The 19627-nt window shown below is 40.5% G+C and overlaps 1 protein-coding gene and 3 long non-coding RNA genes across 12 annotated transcripts; 2 read left to right on the top strand and 2 right to left on the bottom strand.

The window, feature by feature from the left end:
• The first annotated feature begins 780 nt into the window (after positions 1-780).
• On the top strand, positions 781-19410 carry dicp1.2 (diverse immunoglobulin domain-containing protein 1.2). Of its 9 annotated transcripts, none has more exons than XM_069515285.1 (20): positions 781-942; positions 2355-2684; positions 2784-3050; positions 3129-3161; positions 4198-4527; positions 4627-4893; positions 4969-5004; positions 7135-7464; positions 7564-7830; positions 7906-7941; positions 13540-13869; positions 13969-14235; positions 14311-14346; positions 16471-16806; positions 16906-17172; positions 17248-17283; positions 17418-17504; positions 17899-17927; positions 18203-18265; positions 18615-19410. In XM_069515285.1, the coding sequence occupies exons 1-20, from the start codon at positions 885-887 to the stop codon at positions 18723-18725; spliced, it is 3516 nt and encodes a 1171-aa protein (XP_069371386.1). In that variant the 5' UTR covers positions 781-884; the 3' UTR covers positions 18726-19410. The 9 variants fall into 9 exon arrangements, with proteins under 9 accessions (XP_069371386.1, XP_069371385.1, XP_069371387.1 ...); XM_069515284.1 differs by having other exon boundaries at positions 3126-3161; XM_069515289.1 differs by having other exon boundaries at positions 844-942; positions 1633-2684; positions 3126-3161.
• Positions 5139-6579, bottom strand: LOC138405613 (uncharacterized). The gene is made up of 4 exons (XR_011239408.1): positions 6500-6579; positions 5678-5767; positions 5446-5511; positions 5139-5269 (listed from the first exon to the last, which is right to left on the bottom strand). It is a non-coding gene; the product is annotated as an uncharacterized lncRNA (long non-coding RNA).
• Positions 11989-12384, top strand: LOC138405612 (uncharacterized). The gene is made up of 2 exons (XR_011239407.1): positions 11989-12127; positions 12212-12384. It is a non-coding gene; the product is annotated as an uncharacterized lncRNA (long non-coding RNA).
• On the bottom strand, positions 14481-15921 carry LOC138405614 (uncharacterized). The gene is made up of 4 exons (XR_011239409.1): positions 15842-15921; positions 15020-15109; positions 14788-14853; positions 14481-14611 (listed from the first exon to the last, which is right to left on the bottom strand). It is a non-coding gene; the product is annotated as an uncharacterized lncRNA (long non-coding RNA).
• Positions 19411-19627: the final 217 nt, after the last annotated feature.

Here is a 19627-nt window from a genome sequence, read left to right as displayed (position 1 = left end):
GTGCAGTTTCCTTCTTTCTCATGTTTGCGTTAAAGATGGTGGTGAAGTGGCCCACAGCAGTGTGAAGTTTTCTTCTTCTGCTGGAGCCTCCAGTGACGTCCACGCCACCGTCAACAAGCCAAAACCAAAGAGAGACCACAGCACCTGAGAGACATTTCCCTGCTTTGTATCTGAACTCATCCCAGAAGAATAAAGCCAGAGTACACAGACGGTTTTATCTGCAGTTATTTATTGATACATGCACGAACATTTCCTTGAATCTCTGCTGCATCTGTTTTCTTTTAACGTTTCATTTCCATGCTCATGTTCAGGAGTTCATGTAAAAGCCTTTGGGTCCAGAGGGGGGTGCTGTGAGGGAACTAGTTGTGCAGCGTGAGGAACAGGAACCTCACGTCCATGTCACTGTTTCTCCTCAGATGAATTCATGTGATAAATGATATATTTTCTTTTGTAAAGTTCATTATTTACTTTATAACCGACCAAAGATCAGATGCTTGTTGTTGAGTTTTATGGGGATTTTGTTGTTTCTTTGTTTGTGTGTTGACAACAACAGTTTTCATTAGAAAGCCTGGACACATTTCTGTCTTTCTCTCTCTGTGGTTTTGCAGCTTCTTGTTTCTACACTGAAATGACCTGTGATGCTCGTCACTCTGAATGATGGGTACATTTATCTTCACACACAGTGACGTGACTGTTAAAGATGGGACCATATATGACAATGACTCTGAGACAAGACGGACGGTTACTTCTTCATTTACTTTATTGCATCACCAGCAAACTGAGGTAAATCCACAGGAAGGAAGAAGTGCTACACAGGAAGTAAACGCCACATTTCACTTTTTGCTGAGAAACGAAGCAGAGAAGAGAAAAGAGAAAGAGGAACAATGGATGAAATCAAATGGATTAAAATGTCTTTACTTCTGCTGCTGATTCCGTTTACAGGTAAGAATAAATCCACTTCTAAGATGTTCTCAGTTTGAATAATCAGAATGAATCCAGATAGTTTGGTGTTTGTTTTTAACACAGTTCAGTGAAGAGGTTCACTCATGTTGTGGCAGACTTTCATCAGAGTGACAGACCAGAAGTAAAGGAAGGACCAGACGTAGAAAGTCCTCAGATCATCTCACACCTTGTTTAACGAGAAACTTTTGGGATTTTCTGATTTAAAGCCACAATAAATCTTGGTCTTGATGAAGAAACTGGTGATTGTCTCTTTTTATGACTTGGTTTGTGTTAGAACTGGGTTTGTTTGTTCTTTCATTGATTTACCTCCACTCAGGACGTTATATGTTCGTTGACTTTGTCTGTTAATTCGCGGGAAACACAAAAACTACCAGATGGACGATCGTGAGACTTGGTGGACGGATGCGCTGGGTGGTGCGGATCCAGGATTTTTCACTTTCTTTAACGATGAAAAAAGTCTGGCACATTCAGAGGACTGATATTTATGAGTACTCTGATATTGTAGTTGTGTATATTTGTGTACTGGATCATTCCTCATATTTGGTTCTGCTGTGTATTGCTCACTGTCTAATTGTGGTTATTTCCTCTAATTTGAGTCTCTTGCTCCGTCTACTGTGATAATGAGCTGATGATGTCACTTCCTCAGTCTCGTTCCTCCTTTACTTCTAGTTCGTCCCCTGATCAAAGCCAGTGTGCTGCAACATGTAGCTGCATCTTTACGCCTCTGCACCAACAACATCCAGGAACACCTTGAGGGGAGTTCCTTCAACTGTGGTACAAACATTCAGTTCAACACAAGGATGAACTGATGAGACGTAGGTCGTCCACCGTCAAGATGGCTGGGACTTTACAAAGCAGATGTTTTGACTTGTGAACACGATATCTCCGTCACACCTCCAGGGAATCCTTGTAAAGTTGGTACAAACGTTCTCTCGGACACAAAGACGAACTGATTTGATCCTTTCACGTTTGGCACCAATGTTCCCTTTAACTCACGGATTAACTCGTCAGATTTGGTGGTTAAAGGTCGAGGTTTCAAGTTTTTGGCCTCTTGAACATCTCAAGTCTGAATTTCTTCAAATTTTGACCAGTTGTCTCCTCGAATGAGAAACGAACTGATTAGATTTCAGTGATCAAGGGTCAGAGTGACCTCATGAGTCTGGAAAAAAATACGTAGTCTGAAACTGGACTAGTTGGCTGAGGCCTTCAAATGCAGGGCGATAACTGTAGTTTATTGTTTTCAGGTTTATCTGCTCAGTCGTGCTCCATTCTTAATTTACAAAGTTACGTCTAAAATAATCCTCACTCTCATAAGTGTATGAAAATATCAGTCTTTCTCTTAGTTTAGTTTAATTGGTCCTGTCTCTCTCTCATTTCCTCCACAACACTAGCTGCCCAAGATTCCTTCATCATCGTCAGAGCTGGAGCTGAAGTCATTTTGCCTTGTGAACCTGTGAGAGAGGATCATGTTAACTGTGGAGCTACTATCTGGTTCTTCAGGGAATCAGAGCGGGCTGGAGACGTAAACCTGGTTCACTATGGGCAGCTCGACACATCTGTGATTTCCAAATCTAAAGCAGACAGAATACGTCTTGCTGCAAACTGTTCTCTGGTTATCAGGGAGGTCACAGTCGAGGATGCTGGTCTCTACCTCTGCAGAAAGTTTGACCAGACAAAACAAATACAGAGAGACCATGTGTTTCATTTGTCTGTTGTCACCAGTGAGTAAAAGAGTCTCTTCATAAAAACATTCTGATCATTCTGATGGAGATAGTTTCACTCATGTTCTCTTTCTCTCACAATATCTCCATCATCACCAGTGACTGAGCAGAAGAGAAGTGATGAGGTGACGTTGAGCTGCTCTGTGTCGACATATGAAGCCTGCAGGGAAGTGAAGTGGCTGTTTATGAATAAAGATGTGGATGAAGACAACAAGGATCTGAAGACATCACAGTCTGGCTGCTCAGCCACTGTGAGCTTCTCAAAATCCAGTTTTGTTCACACGACAAAGGACGATAACTTATTCAAATGTAAAGTGAACGATGGACACAAAGAGGAAGAGTTTGCCTTCATCCCTCCATCATCAGGTGAGAAAACACAGAACACCATGAACTGCTCCTGATCCAATCAATTCATTTGTTCATACGTTTCTTTTTCTTAAGAAGGAAAGAACAAAGAGAAGACAACAACCCCAGGAGGTAGTGAATATTTGGTGCACCTCTCATTCATCTCTGTGCTGCTGATGTTGATTGATTTAAAGACATGTTGAAAACGTGTAAATACAGGATGTTGGACTGAGCAGAAAACTCAACTCTTGTCTTTCTGTTTTCCATGGGCTTTTGGTTTTCTCCACGTTAACATGATTTAACGTCACCACCAGTAAAACACATATTCTCTACCTTTGCAGCGGCAAAACTAACGCTCCCTGAGTTCAGTGCCACTTAATGTCCTTCTGCTGCCTCTAGAAAACAAAGCAACAAAAAGAGACAGCATTAATGTTAGCTATAGCTCAGAACGCCTATGTGAGCTTCTAAATCAGCTTTGTAATTTAAATGAAGTGCTGCGTCAAACAATGATATCTCGTACTGTGTGCTGATGCAGTGAGCAGTTGTGAATAAGACAAAGATAGTTACTGACCCTAATGATATTCAAATATTCAACTCTTGTTTCTCGTCCTTCTTTCTCTTCTTGTCATCGAGGCATCTGCAGTTGAACATGTTCGGGCAAATTAGGCCGTGTACTCAACTTTGAAAAAGTTTAGAGTTGAAAATCACCATGTAGACAAGTTGGGCGAACTTAATATTTCTCTACAGTGAAGTGAACACAGAAATATTCATTTAAAAGTGCTAAACACAAAAGTTAACACCTTGCTCTTCATATTAATTTTGTCCAACTTTGTACAATAAGTTGTCAACTGACTAAAACATGTTCATGTAACAAACTTAATTATTTATTCTGATAATCATCTTTATTTTAAGTGATTTACTAACCACATTCATCATTTCTTACAGTGTACGTAGTCTGAAACTGGACTAGTTGGCTGAGGCCTTCAAATGCAGGGCGATAACTGTAGTTTATTGTTTTCAGGTTTATCTGCTCAGTCGTGCTCCATTCTTAATTTACAAAGTTACGTCTAAAATAATCCTCACTCTCATAAGTGTATGAAAATATCAGTCTTTCTCTTAGTTTAGTTTAATTGGTCCTGTCTCTCTCTCATTTCCTCCACAACACCAGCTGCCCAAGATTCCTTCATCATCGTCAGAGCTGGAGCTGAAGTCATTTTGCCTTGTGAACCTGTGACAGAGGATCATGTTAACTGTGGAGCTACTATCTGGATCTTCAGTGAATCAGAGTGGACTAGAGAAGTAAACCTGGTTCTCTATGGGCAGCTCGACACATCTGTGATTTCCAAATCTAAAGCAGACAGAATACGTCTTGCTGCAAACTGTTCTCTGGTTATCAGGGAGGTCACAGTCGAGGATGCTGGGTTCTACGTCTGCAGAAAGTCTGACCAGACAAAACAAATACAGACAGACCATGTGTTTTATTTGTCTGTTGTCACCAGTGAGTAAAAGAGTCTCTTCATAAAAACATTCTGATCATTCTGATGGAGATAGTTTCACTCATGTTCTCTTTCTCTCACAATATCTCCATCATCACCAGTGACTGAGCAGAAGAGAAGTGATGAGGTGACGTTGAACTGCTCTGTGTCGACATATAAAGCCTGCAGGGAAGTGAAGTGGCTGTTTATGAATAAAGATGTGGATGAAGACAACAAGGATCTGAAGACATCACAGTCTGACTGCTCAGCCACTGTGAGCTTCTCAAAATCCAGTTTTGTTCACACGACAAAGGACGATAACTTATTCAAATGTAAAGTGAAGGATGGACACAAAGAGGAAGAGTTTGCCTTCATCCCTCCATCATCAGGTGAGAAAACACAGAACACCATGAACTGCTCCTGATCCAATCAATTCATTTGTTCATATGTTTCTTTTTCTTAAGAAGGAAAGAACAAAGAGAAGACAACCACCCCAGGAGGTAGTGAATATTTGGTGCACCTCTCATTCATCTCTGTGCTGCTGATGTTGATTGATTTAAAGACATGTTGAAAACGTGTAAATACAGGATGTTGGACTGAGCAGAAAACTCAACTCTTGTCTTTCTGTTTTCCATGGGCTTTTGGATTATTCTCCACGTTAACATGATTTAACGTCACCACCAGTAAAACACATATTCTCTACCTTTGCAGCGGCAAAACTAACGCTCCCTGAGTTCAGTGCCACTTAATGTCCTTCTGCTGCCTCTAGAAAACAAAGCAACAAAAAGAGACAGCATTAATGTTAGCTATAGCTCAGAACGCCTATGTGAGCTTCTAAATCAGCTTTGTAATTTAAATGAAGTGCTGCGTCAAACAATGATATCTCGTACTGTGTGCTGATGCAGTGAGCAGTTGTGAATAAGACAAAGATAGTTACTGACCCTAATGATATTCAAATATTCAACTCTTGTTTCTCGTCCTTCTTTCTCTTCTTGTCATCGAGGCATCTGCAGTTGAACATGTTCGGGCAAATTAGGCCGTGTACTCAACTTTGAAAAAGTTTAGAGTTGAAAGTCACCATGTAGACAAGTTGGGCGAACTTAATATTTCTCTACAGTGAAGTGAACACAGAAATATTTATTTAAAAGTGCTAAACACATAAGTTAATGTTACCGCAGCAGAACGAGGGGAAATCTGGACCGGCAGCAAGGGTTACACAGGCTGGGGAGCACTGCGTAACCAATAAAGACACATTTACTCCCTCTGGATTTGAAGAAGGGAGAAGACCTGATGTTAGCATCTTGCTCAGGCTGAATTCATTTATTATGACATTTGGACAAATACACATCAGTCACTTCAATTTTCCATTGAGTTTCACTCTCATGTTAAAGTGCTCGCTGTTCAAATTATATTCAAAATATTGCAACAATGACAAGACAAATACAGAAATACTGACTAATAAAACTGAAACACAGTCACTTAACATACATTCCTAACTGGCTCACACACTACACTTATTACATTAAACTGCCACACACATAACACATCACACAAACCGATGCCCTTACTCTTCACACTTCCTCACATTACACATAAACATTTGACACATTTGTTCACACACTGAAACACATCAGCAGCATTTACTAACGTCACGTGACCAGGCTGTGACTGGGATGCTAAAGCTAATTTGCATATGACTGAACACGTGAACATTCGCCAAACGCTGGCTACCAATACTTTTAACCACTTGAAGAACAGGTTTGGTTTCGGTCACAGACCCATAATATCACTCACACGGACTCATTACACCGGCGGCTGAAACCACAGTGCGCCAACTGCGCGTGCACCCGCCATGACAAAGCGCGTCAAGACGGCGAGTCACTAAAGTATACTTTTACCACACTTCTGAAAATCATCGACACTCACAAAACATCCGACGTAACGTTTTCTTAATTCGGAACAAAGATGAAATTGTAAAACTGAGTTGTACATTACCTGTAGATATGAAGAAGGGAGAAGACCACATGTTAGCATCTTGCTCAAGCTGAACTCATTTATTGTGAGCTGCGCATGTGTCGAGCCTGTGATCAGGTCTCCAGTGTGAATCCACAGTGTAGTACAAACAGCACCACCTACTGACGTGGAGGAAGACTTTACTATTAAAACTGATAGGACAGCTCAGTGGCTTTTCAAAAAATGAGGTGGGTGTCTGTTTACATTTAAAACTCAATGCATAGCTTCTCTATTCTATTACATTTACACCTTGCTCTTCATATTAATTTTGTCCGACTTCGTACAATAAGTTGTCAACTGACTAAAACATGTTCATGTAACAAACTTAATTATTTATTCTGATAATCATCTTTATTTTAAGTGATTTACTAACCACATTCATCATTTCTTACAGTGTACGTAGTCTGAAACTGGACTAGTTGGCTGAGGCCTTCAAATGCAGGGCGATAACTGTAGTTTATTGTTTTCAGGTTTATCTGCTCAGTCGTGCTCCATTCTTAATTTACAAAGTTACGTCTAAAATAATCCTCACTCTCATAAGTTTATGAAAATATCAGTCTTTCTCTTAGTTTAGTTTAATTGGTCCTGTCTCTCTCTCATTTCCTCCACAACACCAGCTGCCCAAGATTCCTCCGTCATCGTCAGAGCTGGAGCTGAAGTCATTTTGCCTTGTGAACCTGTGACAGAGGATCATGTTAACTGTAGAGCTACTATCTGGTTCTTCAGGGAATCAGAGGAGACTAGAGACGTAAACCTGGTTCTCGATGGGCAGCTCGACACATCTGTGATTTCCAAATCTAAAGCAGACAGAATACGTCTTGCTGCAAACTGTTCTCTGGTTATCAGGGAGGTCACAGTCGAGGATGTTGGTGTCTACGCCTGCAGAAAGTCTGACCAGACAAAACAAATACAGACAGACCATGTGTTTCATTTGTCTGTTGTCACCAGTGAGTAAAAGAGTCTCTTCATAAAAACATTCTGATCATTCTGATGGAGATAGTTTCACTCATGTTCTCTTTCTCTCACAATATCTCCATCATCACCAGTGACTGAGCAGAAGAGAAGTGATGAGGTGACGTTGAGCTGCTCTGTGTCGACATATAAAGCCTGCAGTGAAGTGAAGTGGCTGTTTATGAATAAAGATGTGGATGAAGACAACAAGGATCTGAAGACATCACAGTCTGGCTGCTCAGCCACTGTGAGCTTCTCAAAATCCAGTTTTGTTCACACGACAAAGGACGATAACTTATTCAAATGTAAAGTGAAGGATGGACACAAAGAGGAAGAGTTTGCCTTCATCCCTCCATCATCAGGTGAGAAAACACAGAACACCATGAACTGCTCCTGATCCAATCAATTCATTTGTTCATATGTTTCTTTTTCTTAAGAAGGAAAGAACAAAGAGAAGACAACCACCCCAGGAGGTAGTGAATATTTGGTGCACCTCTCATTCATCTCTGTGCTGCTGATGTTGATTGATTTAAAGACATGTTGAAAACGTGTAAATACAGGATGTTGGACTGAGCAGAAAACTCAACTCTTGTCTTTCTGTTGACAGACTGGTGGCGGTACATCGCTCTGGCTGTGGGTTTAGCCACAATCGTTATTCTGGTTGTGATTGTCGTGAGATGGAGAAGAAACAAAGGTGGGAACATTCACAGATGAAACTAGAATGTCACTTATAGAGTTTGTATCTCCACCAAGGCCCGACAGTCTTCTGAAACCACAATTCAATCCTCTACATCTGGATTTGTATTTGGAGCTGCATCAATTTCACACACATAAATATCAGTCCTGTAGAAATGCCTGATTTATAAATAAAGGTCATAAAATCAATGAAAACTTCTCACAATGTAAAGAAATTGAAAAAAGAAATCCTGGAACAGCAACTCATCTTTGTTTGTGTGCGATCCTGCAAACTATAGACACACAAACAGACGCAGATGAAAACACGACCTTCTCGGCGGAGGAGACAAAATGTTTTGATGAAGCTGATTCTTCCCTCTGCGAGGCTAACTCTCCTTTTTCTGTCGTCTCAGGGAACAAAACACAGACGGACGAAAACACGGTCAGTTATAAAGCTGAAAAATCAGATGTACAGAAGCAACGTTTCTGGTCCCTGGTTTTCAGATTCTACAGTTAAAATAGAAAATCAGAGAGAAATGAAAAGCATCAGAGGAGCTATATGTACATATATACCACAATCAAGTTTTTATGAATCTTATAATAATGCCATGTCGTCATGAAGTTATACAGTTGTAATGTAAAAGTTAAGGAACAGAAAAAGGTTGAGTCAGTAGAAATCCATATTGGTGAAGTTGATGTGGTGTCTTCATGGTGTAGGTTGACCCTCCAGATGATGTTGCCTACGCCTCCATCAGCCACTCCACCAACAGCGCGGCCCAGGTAAGCCTGTCCGTTCGATAAGAACTCATGTTGTCATGAGTGGAAACATAAAAAACATCATTTGTGGTGTCTGTCCCTTGTTTTAAAACATGTCATGCTTTTAGCGCTGCATTAGGTTATTTTACGTTTTAATTCTTATTTGCATTGTGTTGTGTCACTATGGTAACCGTGCTACATCCTGACCTGCTGTGTAATACGTCCTATTCTGTCTTTTTTTTAAATCCATTTCATCATACTTCTTTGTCAACATTTGTATTTGTTGTCTTCTGTGAAGCACACTGAAATACACTAACCTGTATGAAAGGTGCTATACATTGACTGATTGATTGATTGATTGATTGATTGTATATCCTATAGATCCGGGGTGGTGATGATGCAGTGACCTACAGCACTGTGAAAGCTCCCTCCTCTTCTACTGGACCCTCAGCTGATTCCAGCCTCTACGCCACCATCACATTCAGACCATAGTAGAGTAACATTTGACATCGATATTATTTTAGGAATGATTTGTTCCAGCTTTCTGCCGTGAAAACAAAGTCACTCTTAATAATAGTTGTGATTGTCATTAAAAGAGAAACAAAGGTGGGAACATTGATTTAGTTTCAACTGCTGCCAAGGCCAGTCTATAAAGTTTTATATCTGAAGTCACTTTTATGGTGTGGACTGGATTGAACCAGTGTTCAGCCATTTTATTGATTCTTGTAGTGGGTCGTTCCAAAACCTGGAATATTTGATCCTGTGTCTTCATGTTCTTCTGCTCCAGCTGTTACTCTTATACATTACAATGGTGAAGTGTTATTTGTATGATGAAATGAATGATTGTATTTGTATGAACCAATGTGTTGTAAAAAAACGTTTTGCCAGAAGGGGGAGCTGTAAGTTAAGTTACTGCTGCAATGTTAAAGTAATAATAATAATAATAAGATGGTATATTTTCATAGAGATATTGTACGTTTAGCTGTTATACACATGTTAGTGTTTTATGCTGTGATGAAAATCCTGCAGGTTGATACTTGGAGGTTTGAGCTGTTTGAGTTTTTAAATGATGTTGATTTACATGCAACAAGATGAAGCTTCCCCACCTCAGTGAATATCAGTGTTTATAACAACATTTAGTGCTTTGATTAAACCTGATGATCTGTTTGTATCTTGTGAGCTGTTCGGACTGACTCTGTTTTGTCTTGAGATGATTTGATCCTATACATCAAATCATCTCCATTGTATTCTGGTTGTAGATGAATCGTATGAAAAAGATCAAAATGTGCAAATTCAACAGTTGCAGAAAAAAATCCCATTTGTTGCAGATGTATCACTTGTTGACGCCCTCGTCCATCGCAGCGAACCAATCGGAGAGCGGCGTCACTTCCAAATATGGTAGCACCTGCTCTCCGGCCCGCCCCTCTTTGTCGTCTGGACCAATGGGAAACTAAACAAAATGACTCATCGTGTCTGTAACTTAGCTGAAGATGCTGTTTCCCTCTCAGGTTGGAGTTAAAGATGGTGGTGAAGGTGAAGCAGTGACTACAGCAGTGGTTCTCAAACTCTTTTCAAAAATGTTCCCCCTTTGAAATATGTCATTTTCTCTGGACCCCTGCCTCATGTGACCAGTGACGACATGCACAGCCTCACGTCATCCTTTCACCGCTGGCTGTCGAGCTGGTGTCCAAATAACAACGTGGGCTTCGTAGATGATCGGCAAACTTTTGGGGGAAACCTGGTCTGATGAGGAGAGATTGTATTCATCCCACTTTGGATGGAGCAGCTCTCATATCTAGAAACATGACAACGTTTATTAGACAGTCCACACAATGACCCCTCCATGCACATGGAAGTTAGTCATGGAGTCCCACAAGGTTCTGTCTTTGGACCGATACTCTTCACCTTATATATGCTCCCTTAGGCAACATCATCAGAAAGCACCACGTACACCACCATTGTCACGCAGACAACACCCAGCTGTACATTTCTGTGAAGCCTGATGAATCAAATCACTTAGTTCAACTTCAGGAACATCTCAAGAACATCAAGGCCTGGATGAGCCAGAACCTCTAACTTCTAAATTCAGACGAAACTGAGGTTGTTGTAATTGACCCTAAACATCTCAGAGAAACAGTGTTTTGTGTTCTGTCGGCTCTGTTTTCACTTTCTTCTTCACTTCTATCTCTTTGTTTTCAGGTGCGTTGCTGCTACGTTTCAACCACGAATCCATTTTTGTTGATTTCGTCGTCCCGAATTGAAACTGGCTTCATCACAGTGAACAAGTATCTGAAGTATCCCTAGGGGTACTAGTACCCCCATTTGAGAATCACTGACCCACAGCAGTGTGAAGTTTTCTTCTTCTGCGGGAGCCTCCAGTGACGTCCACGCCACCGTCAACAAGCCAAAACCAAAGAGAGACCACAGCACCTGAGAGACATTTCCCTGCTTTGTATCTGAACTCATCCCAGAAGAATAAAGCCAGAGTACACAGACGGTTTTATCTGCAGTTATTTATTGATACATGAACGAACATTTCCTTGAATCTCTGCTGCATCTGTTTTCTTTTAACGTTTCATTTCCATGCTCATGTTCAGGAGTTCATGTAAAAGCCTTTGGGTCCAGAGGGGGGTGCTGTGAGGGAACTAGTTGTGCAGCGTGAGGAACAGGAACCTCACGTCCATGTCACTGTTTCTCCTCAGATGAATTCATGTGATAAATGATATATTTTCTTTTGTAAAGTTCATTATTTACTTTATAACCGACCAAAGATCAGATGCTTGTTGTTGAGTTTTATGGGGATTTTGTTGTTTCTTTGTTTGTGTGTTGACAACAACAGTTTTCATTAGAAAGCCTGGACACATTTCTGTCTTTCTCTCTCTGTGGTTTTGCAGCTTCTTGTTTCTACACTGAAATGACCTGTGATGCTCGTCACTCTGAATGATGGGTACATTTATCTTCACACACAGTGACGTGACTGTTAAAGATGGGACCATATATGACAATGACTCTGAGACAAGACGGACGGTTACTTCTTCATTTACTTTATTGCATCACCAGCAAACTGAGGTAAATCCACAGGAAGGAAGAAGTGCTACACAGGAAGTAAACGCCACATTTCACTTTTTGCTGAGAAAAGAAGCAGAGAAGAGAAAAGATAAAGAGGAACAATGGATGAAATCAAATGGATTAAAATGTCTTTACTTCTGCTGCTGATTCCGTTTACAGGTAAGAATAAATCCACTTCTAAGATGTTCTCAGTTTGAATAATCAGAATGAATCCAGATAGTTTGGTGTTTGTTTTTAACACAGTTCAGTGAAGAGGTTCACTCATGTTGTGGCAGACTTTCATCAGAGTGACAGACCAGAAGTAAAGGAAGGACCAGACGTAGAAAGTCCTCAGATCATCTCACACCTTGTTTAACGAGAAACTTTTGGGATTTTCTGATTTAAAGCCACAATAAATCTTGGTCTTGATGAAGAAACTGGTGATTGTCTCTTTTTATGACTTGGTTTGTGTTAGAACTGGGTTTGTTTGTTCTTTCATTGATTTACCTCCACTCAGGACGTTATATGTTCGTTGACTTTGTCTGTTAATTCGCGGGAAACACAAAAACTACCAGATGGACGATCGTGAGACTTGGTGGACGGATGCGCTGGGTGGTGCGGATCCAGGATTTTTCACTTTCTTTAACGATGAAAAAAGTCTGGCACATTCAGAGGACTGATATTTATGAGTACTCTGATATTGTAGTTGTGTATATTTGTGTACTGGATCATTCCTCATATTTGGTTCTGCTGTGTATTGCTCACTGTCTAATTGTGGTTATTTCCTCTAATTTGAGTCTCTTGCTCCGTCTACTGTGATAATGAGCTGATGATGTCACTTCCTCAGCCTCGTTCCTCCTTTACTTCTAGTTCGTCCCCTGATCAAAGCCAGTGTGCTGCAACATATAGCTGCATCTTTACGCCTCTGCACCAACAACATTCAGGAACACCTTGAGGGGAGTTCCTTCAACTGTGGTACAAACATTCAGTTCAACACAAGGATGAACTGATGAGACGTAGGTCGTCCAACGTCAAGATGGCTGGGACTTTACAAAGCAGATGTTTTGCCTTGTGAACACGATATCTCCGTCACACCTCCAGGGAATCCTTGTAAAGTTGGTACAAACGTTCTCTCGGACACAAAGACGAACTGATTTGATCCTTTCACGTTTGGCACCAATGTTCCCTTTAACTCACGGATTAACTCGTCAGATTTGGTGGTTAAAGGTCGAGGTTTCAAGTTTTTGGCCTCTTGAACATCTCAAGTCTGAATTTCTTCAAATTTTGACCAGTTGTCTCCTCGAATGAGAAACGAGCTGATTAGATTTCAGTGATCAAGGGTCAGAGTGACCTCATGAGTCTGGAAAAAAATACGTAGTCTGAAACTGGACTAGTTGGCTGAGGCCTTCAAATGCAGGGCGATAACTGTAGTTTATTGTTTTCAGGTTTATCTGCTCAGTCGTGCTCCATTCTTAATTTACAAAGTTACGTCTAAAATAATCCTCACTCTCATAAGTGTATGAAAATATCAGTCTTTCTCTTAGTTTAGTTTAATTGGTCCTGTCTCTCTCTCATTTCCTCCACAACACCAGCTGCCCAAGATTCCTTCATCATCGTCAGAGCTGGAGCTGAAGTCATTTTGCCTTGTGAACCTGTGACAGAGGATCATGTTAACTGTGGAGCTACTATCTGGAGCTTCAGGAAATCAGAGTGGACTGAAGCAGTACACCTGGTTCTCTACGGGCAGCTCGACACATCTGTGATTTCCAAATCTAAAGCAGACAGAATACGTCTTGCTGCAAACTGTTCTCTGGTTATCAGGGAGGTCACAGTCGAGGATGCTCGTCTCTACCTCTGCAGAAAGTTTGACCAGACAAAACTAATACAGACAGACCATGTGTTTTATTTGTCTGTTGTCACCAGTGAGTAAAAGAGTCTCTTCATAAAAACATTCTGATCATTCTGATGGAGATAGTTTCACTCATGTTCTCTTTCTCTCACAATATCTCCATCATCACCAGTGACTGAGCAGAAGAGAAGTGATGAGGTGACGTTGAGCTGCTCTGTGTCGACATTTGACGCCTGCAGTGAAGTGAAGTGGCTGTTTATGAATAAAGATGTGGATGAAGACAACAAGGATCTGAAGACATCACAGTCTGGCTGCTTAGCCACTGTGAGCTTCTCAAAATCCAGTTTTGTTCACACGACAAATGACGACAACTTATTCAAATGTAAAGTGAAGGATGGACACAAAGAGGAAGAGTTTGCCTTCATCCCTCCATCATCAGGTGAGAAAACACAGAACACCATGAACTGCTCCTGATCCAATCAATTCATTTGTTCATACGTTTCTTTTTCTTAAGAAGGAAAGAACAAAGAGAAGACAACAACCCCAGGAGGTAGTGAATACTTGGTGCACCTCTCATTCATCTCTGTGCTGCTGATGTTGATTGATTTAAAGACATGTTGAAAACGTGTAAATACAGGATGTTGGACTGAGCAGAAAACTCAACTCTTGTCTTTCTGTTTTCCATGGGCTTTTGGATTATTCTCCACGTTAACAGGACTTAACGTCACCACCAGTAAAACACATATTCTCTACCTTTGCAGCGGCAAAACTAACGCTCCCTGAGTTCAGTGCCACTTAATGTCCTTCTGCTGCCTCTAGAAAACAAAGCAACAAAAAGAGACAGCATTAATGTTAGCTATAGCTCAGAACGCCTATGTGAGCTTCTAAATCAGCTTTGTAATTTAAATGAAGTGCTGCGTCAAACAATGATATCTCGTACTGTGTGCTGATGCAGTGAGCAGTTGTGAATAAGACAAAGATAGTTACTGACCCTAATGATATTCAAATATTCAACTCTTGTTTCTCGTCCTTCTTTCTCTTCTTGTCATCGAGGCATCTGCAGTTGAACATGTTCGGGCAAATTAGGCCGTGTACTCAACTTTGAAAAAGTTTAGAGTTGAAAGTCACCATGTAGACAAGTTGGGCGAACTTAATATTTCTCTACAGTGAAGTGAACACAGAAATATTCATTTAAAAGTGCTAAACACAAAAGTTAATGTTACCGCAGCAGAACGAGGGGAAATCTGGACCGGCAGCAAGGGTTACACAGGCTGGGGAGCACTGCGTAACCAATAAAGACACATTTACTCCCTCTGGATTTGAAGAAGGGAGAAGACCAGATGTTAGCATCTTGCTCAGGCTGAATTCATTTATTATGACATTTGGACAAATACACATCAGTCACTTCAATTTTCCATTGAGTTTCACTCTCATGTTAAAGTGCTCGCTGTTCAAATTATATTCAAAATATTGCAACAATGACAAGACAAATACAGAAATACTGACTAATAAAACTGAAACACAGTCACTTAACATACATTCCTAACTGGCTCACACACTACACTTATTACATTAAACTGCCACACACATAACACATCACACAAACCGATGCCCTTACTCTTCACACTTCCTCACATTACACATAAACATTTGACACATTTGTTCACACACTGAAACACATCAGCAGCATTTACTAACGTCACGTGACCAGGCTGTGACTGGGATGCTAAAGCTAATTTGCATATGACTGAACACGTGAACATTCGCCAAACGCTGGCTACCAATACTTTTAACCACTTGAAGAACAGGTTTGGTTTCGGTCACAGACCCATAATATCCCTCACACGGACTCATTACACCGGCGGCTGAAACCACAGTGCGCCAACTGCGCGTGCACCCGCCATGACAAAGCGCGTCAAGACGGCGAGTCACTAAACTATACTTTTACCACACTTCTGAAAATCATCGACACTCACAAAACATCCGAAGTAACGTTTTCTTAATTCGGAACAAAGATGAAATTGTAAAACTGAGTTGTACATTACCTGTAGATATGAAGAAGGGAGAAGACCACATGTTAGCATCTTGCTCAAGCTGAACTCATTTATTGTGAGCTGCGCATGTGTCGAGCCTGTGATCAGGTCTCCAGTGTGAATCCACAGTGTAGTACAAACAGCACCACCTACTGACGTGGAGGAAGACTTTACTATTAAAACTGATAGGACAGCTCAGTGGCTTTTCAAAAAATGAGGTGGGTGTCTGTTTACATTTAAAACTCAATGCATAGCTTCTCTATTCTATTACATTTACACCTTGCTCTTCATATTAATTTTGTCCGACTTCGTACAATAAGTTGTCAACTGACTAAAACATGTTCATGTAACAAACTTAATTATTTATTCTGATAATCATCTTTATTTTAAGTGATTTACTAACCACATTCATCATTTCTTACAGTGTACGTAGTCTGAAACTGGACTAGTTGGCTGAGGCCTTCAAATATAGGGCGATAACTGTAGTTTATTGTTTTCAGGTTTATCTGCTCAGTCGTGCTCCATTCTTAATTTACAAAGTTACGTCTAAAATAATCCTCACTCTCATAAGTGTATGAAAATATCAGTCTTTCTCTTAGTTTAGTTTAATTGGTCCTGTCTCTCTCTCATTTCCTCCACAGCACTAACTGCCCAATATTCCTTCATCATCGTCAGAGCTGGAGCTGAAGTCATTTTGCCTTGTGAACCTGTGACAGAGGATCATGTTAACTGTGGAGCTACTATCTGGTTCTTCAGGGAATCAGAGCGGGCTGAAGCAGTAAACCTGGTTCTCGATGGGCAGCTCGACACATCTGTGATTTCCAAATCTAAAGCAGACAGAATACGTCTTGCTGCAAACTGTTCTCTGGTTATCAGGGAGGTCACAGTCGAGGATGTTGGTGTCTACGTCTGCAGAAAGTCTGACCAGACAAAACAAATACAGACAGACCATGTGTTGTATTTGTCTGTTGTCACCAGTGAGTAAAAGAGTCTCTTCATAAAAACATTCTGATCATTCTGATGGAGATAGTTTCACTCATGTTCTCTTTCTCTCACAATATCTCCATCATCACCAGTGACTGAGCAGAAGAGAAGTGATGAGGTGACGTTGAGCTGCTCTGTGACGACATTTGACGCCTGCAGTGAAGTGAAGTGGCTGTTTATGAATAAAGATGTGGATGAAGACAACAAGGATCTGAAGACATCACAGTCTGGCTGCTCAGCCACTGTGAGCTTCTCAAAATCCAGTTTTGTTCACACGACAAAGGACGATAACTTATTCAAATGTAAAGTGAAGGATGGAGACAAAGAGGAAGAGTTAGCCTTCATCCCTCCATCATCAGGTGAGAAAACACAGAACACCATGAACTGCTCCTGATCCAATCAATTCATTTGTTCATACGTTTCTTTTTCTTAAGAAGGAAAGAACAAAGAGAAGACAACCACCCCAGGAGGTAGTGAATATTTGGTGCACCTCTCATTCATCTCTGTGCTGCTGATGTTGATTGATTTAAAGACATGTTGAAAACGTGTAAATACAGGATGTTGGACTGAACAGAAAACTCAACTCTTGTCTTTCTGTTGACAGACTGGTGGCGGTACATCGCTCTGGCTGTGGGTTTAGCCACAATCGTTATTCTGGTTGTGATTGTCGTTAGATGGAGAAGAAACAAAGGTGGGAACATTCACAGATGAAACTAGAATGTCACTTATAGAGTTTGTATCTCCACCAAGGCCCGACAGTCTTCTGAAACCACAATTCAATCCTCTACATCTGGATTTGTATTTGGAGCTGCATCAATTTCACACACATAAATATCAGTCCTGTAGAAATGCCTGATTTATAAATAAAGGTCATAAAATCAATGAAAACTTCTCACAATGTTAAGAAAGTGAAAAAAGAAATGCTGGAACAGCAACTCATCTTTGTTTGTGTGCGATCCTGCAAACTATCGACACACAAACAGACGCAGATGAAAACACGACCTTCTCGGCGGAGGAGACAAAATGTTTTGATGAAGCTGATTCTTCCCTCTGCGAGGCTAACTCTCCTTTTTCTGTCGTCTCAGGGAACAAAACGCAGACGGACGAAAACACGGTCAGTTATAAAGCTGAAAAATCAGATGTACAGAAGCAACGTTTCTGGTCCCTGGTTTTCAGATTCTACAGTTAAAATAGAAAATCAGAGAGAAATGAAAAGCATCAGAGGAGCTATATGTACATATATACCACAATCAAGTTTTTATGAATCTTATAATAATGCCATGTCATCATGAAGTTATACAGTTGTAATGTAAAAGTTAAGGAACAGAAAAAGGTTGAGTCAGTAGAAATCCATATTGGTGAAGTTGATGTGGTGTCTTCATGGTGTAGGTTGACCCTCCAGATGATGTTGCCTACGCCTCCATCAGCCACTCCACCAACAGCGCGGCCCAGGTAAGCCTGTCCGTTCGATAAGAACTCATGTTGTCATGAGTGGAAACATAAAAAACATAATTTGTGGTGTCTGTCCCTTGTTTTAAAACATGTCATGCTTTTAGCGCTGCATTAGGTTATTTTACGTTTTAATTCTTATTTGCATTGTGTTGTGTCACTATGGTAACCGTGCTACATCCTGACCTGCTGTGTAATACGTCCTATTCTGTCTTTAAAATCCATTTCATCATACTTCTTTGTCAACATTTGTATTTGTTGTCTTCTGTGAAGCACACTGAAATACACTAACCTGTATGAAAGGTGCTATACATTGACTGATTGATTGATTGATTGATTGTATATCCTATAGATCCGGGGTGGTGATGATGCAGTGACCTACAGCACTGTGAAAGCTCCCTCCTCTACTACTGGACCCTCAGCTGATCCCAGCCTCTACGCCACCATCACATTCAGACCATAGTAGAGTAACATTTGACATCGATATTATTTTAGGAATCATTTGTTCCAGCTTTCTGCCGTGAAAACAAAGTCACTCTTAATAATAGTTGTGATTGTCATTAAAAGAGAAACAAAGGTGGGAACATTGATTTAGTTTCAACTGCTGCCAAGGCCAGTCTATAAAGTTTTATATCTGAAGTCACTTTTATGGTGTGGACTGGATTGAACCAGTGTTCAGCCATTTTATTGATTCTTGTAGTGGGTCGTTCCAAAACCTGGAATATTTGATCCTGTGTCTTCATGTTCTTCTGCTCCAGCTGTTACTCTTATACATTACAATGGTGAAGTGTTATTTGTATGATGATATGAATGATTGTATTTGTATGAACCAATGTGTTGTAAAAAAAACGTTTTGCCAGAAGGGGGAGCTGTAAGTTAAGTTACTGCTGCAATGTTAAAGTAATAATAATAATAATAAGATGGTATATTTTCATAGAGATATTGTACGTTTAGCTGTTATACACATGTTAGTGTTTTATGCTGTGATGAAAATCCTGCAGGTTGATACTCGGAGGTTTGAGCTGTTTGAGTTTTTAAATGATGTTGATTTACATGCAACAAGATGAAGCTTCCCCACCTCAGTGAATATCAGTGTTTATAACAACATTTAGTGCTTTGATTAAACCTGATGATCTGTTTGTATCTTGTGAGCTGTTCGGACTGACTCTGTTTTGTCTTGAGATGATTTGATCCTATACATCAAATCATCTCCATTGTATTCTGGTTGTAGATGAATCGTATGAAAAAGATCAAAATGTGCAAATTCAACAGTTGCAGAAAAAAATCCCATTTGTTGCAGATGTATCACTTGTTGACGCCCTCGTCCATCGCAGCGAACCAATCGGAGAGCGGCGTCACTTCCAA

The sequence above is a fragment of the Paralichthys olivaceus genome, chromosome 19, assembly GCF_024713975.1.
Source record: "Paralichthys olivaceus isolate ysfri-2021 chromosome 19, ASM2471397v2, whole genome shotgun sequence".
In the NCBI taxonomy this organism is placed as follows: Eukaryota; Metazoa; Chordata; class Actinopteri; order Pleuronectiformes; family Paralichthyidae; genus Paralichthys; species Paralichthys olivaceus.
Note: the sequence above shows the minus strand (reverse complement) of the source record. Positions and strands in the feature narration are given on the sequence as shown.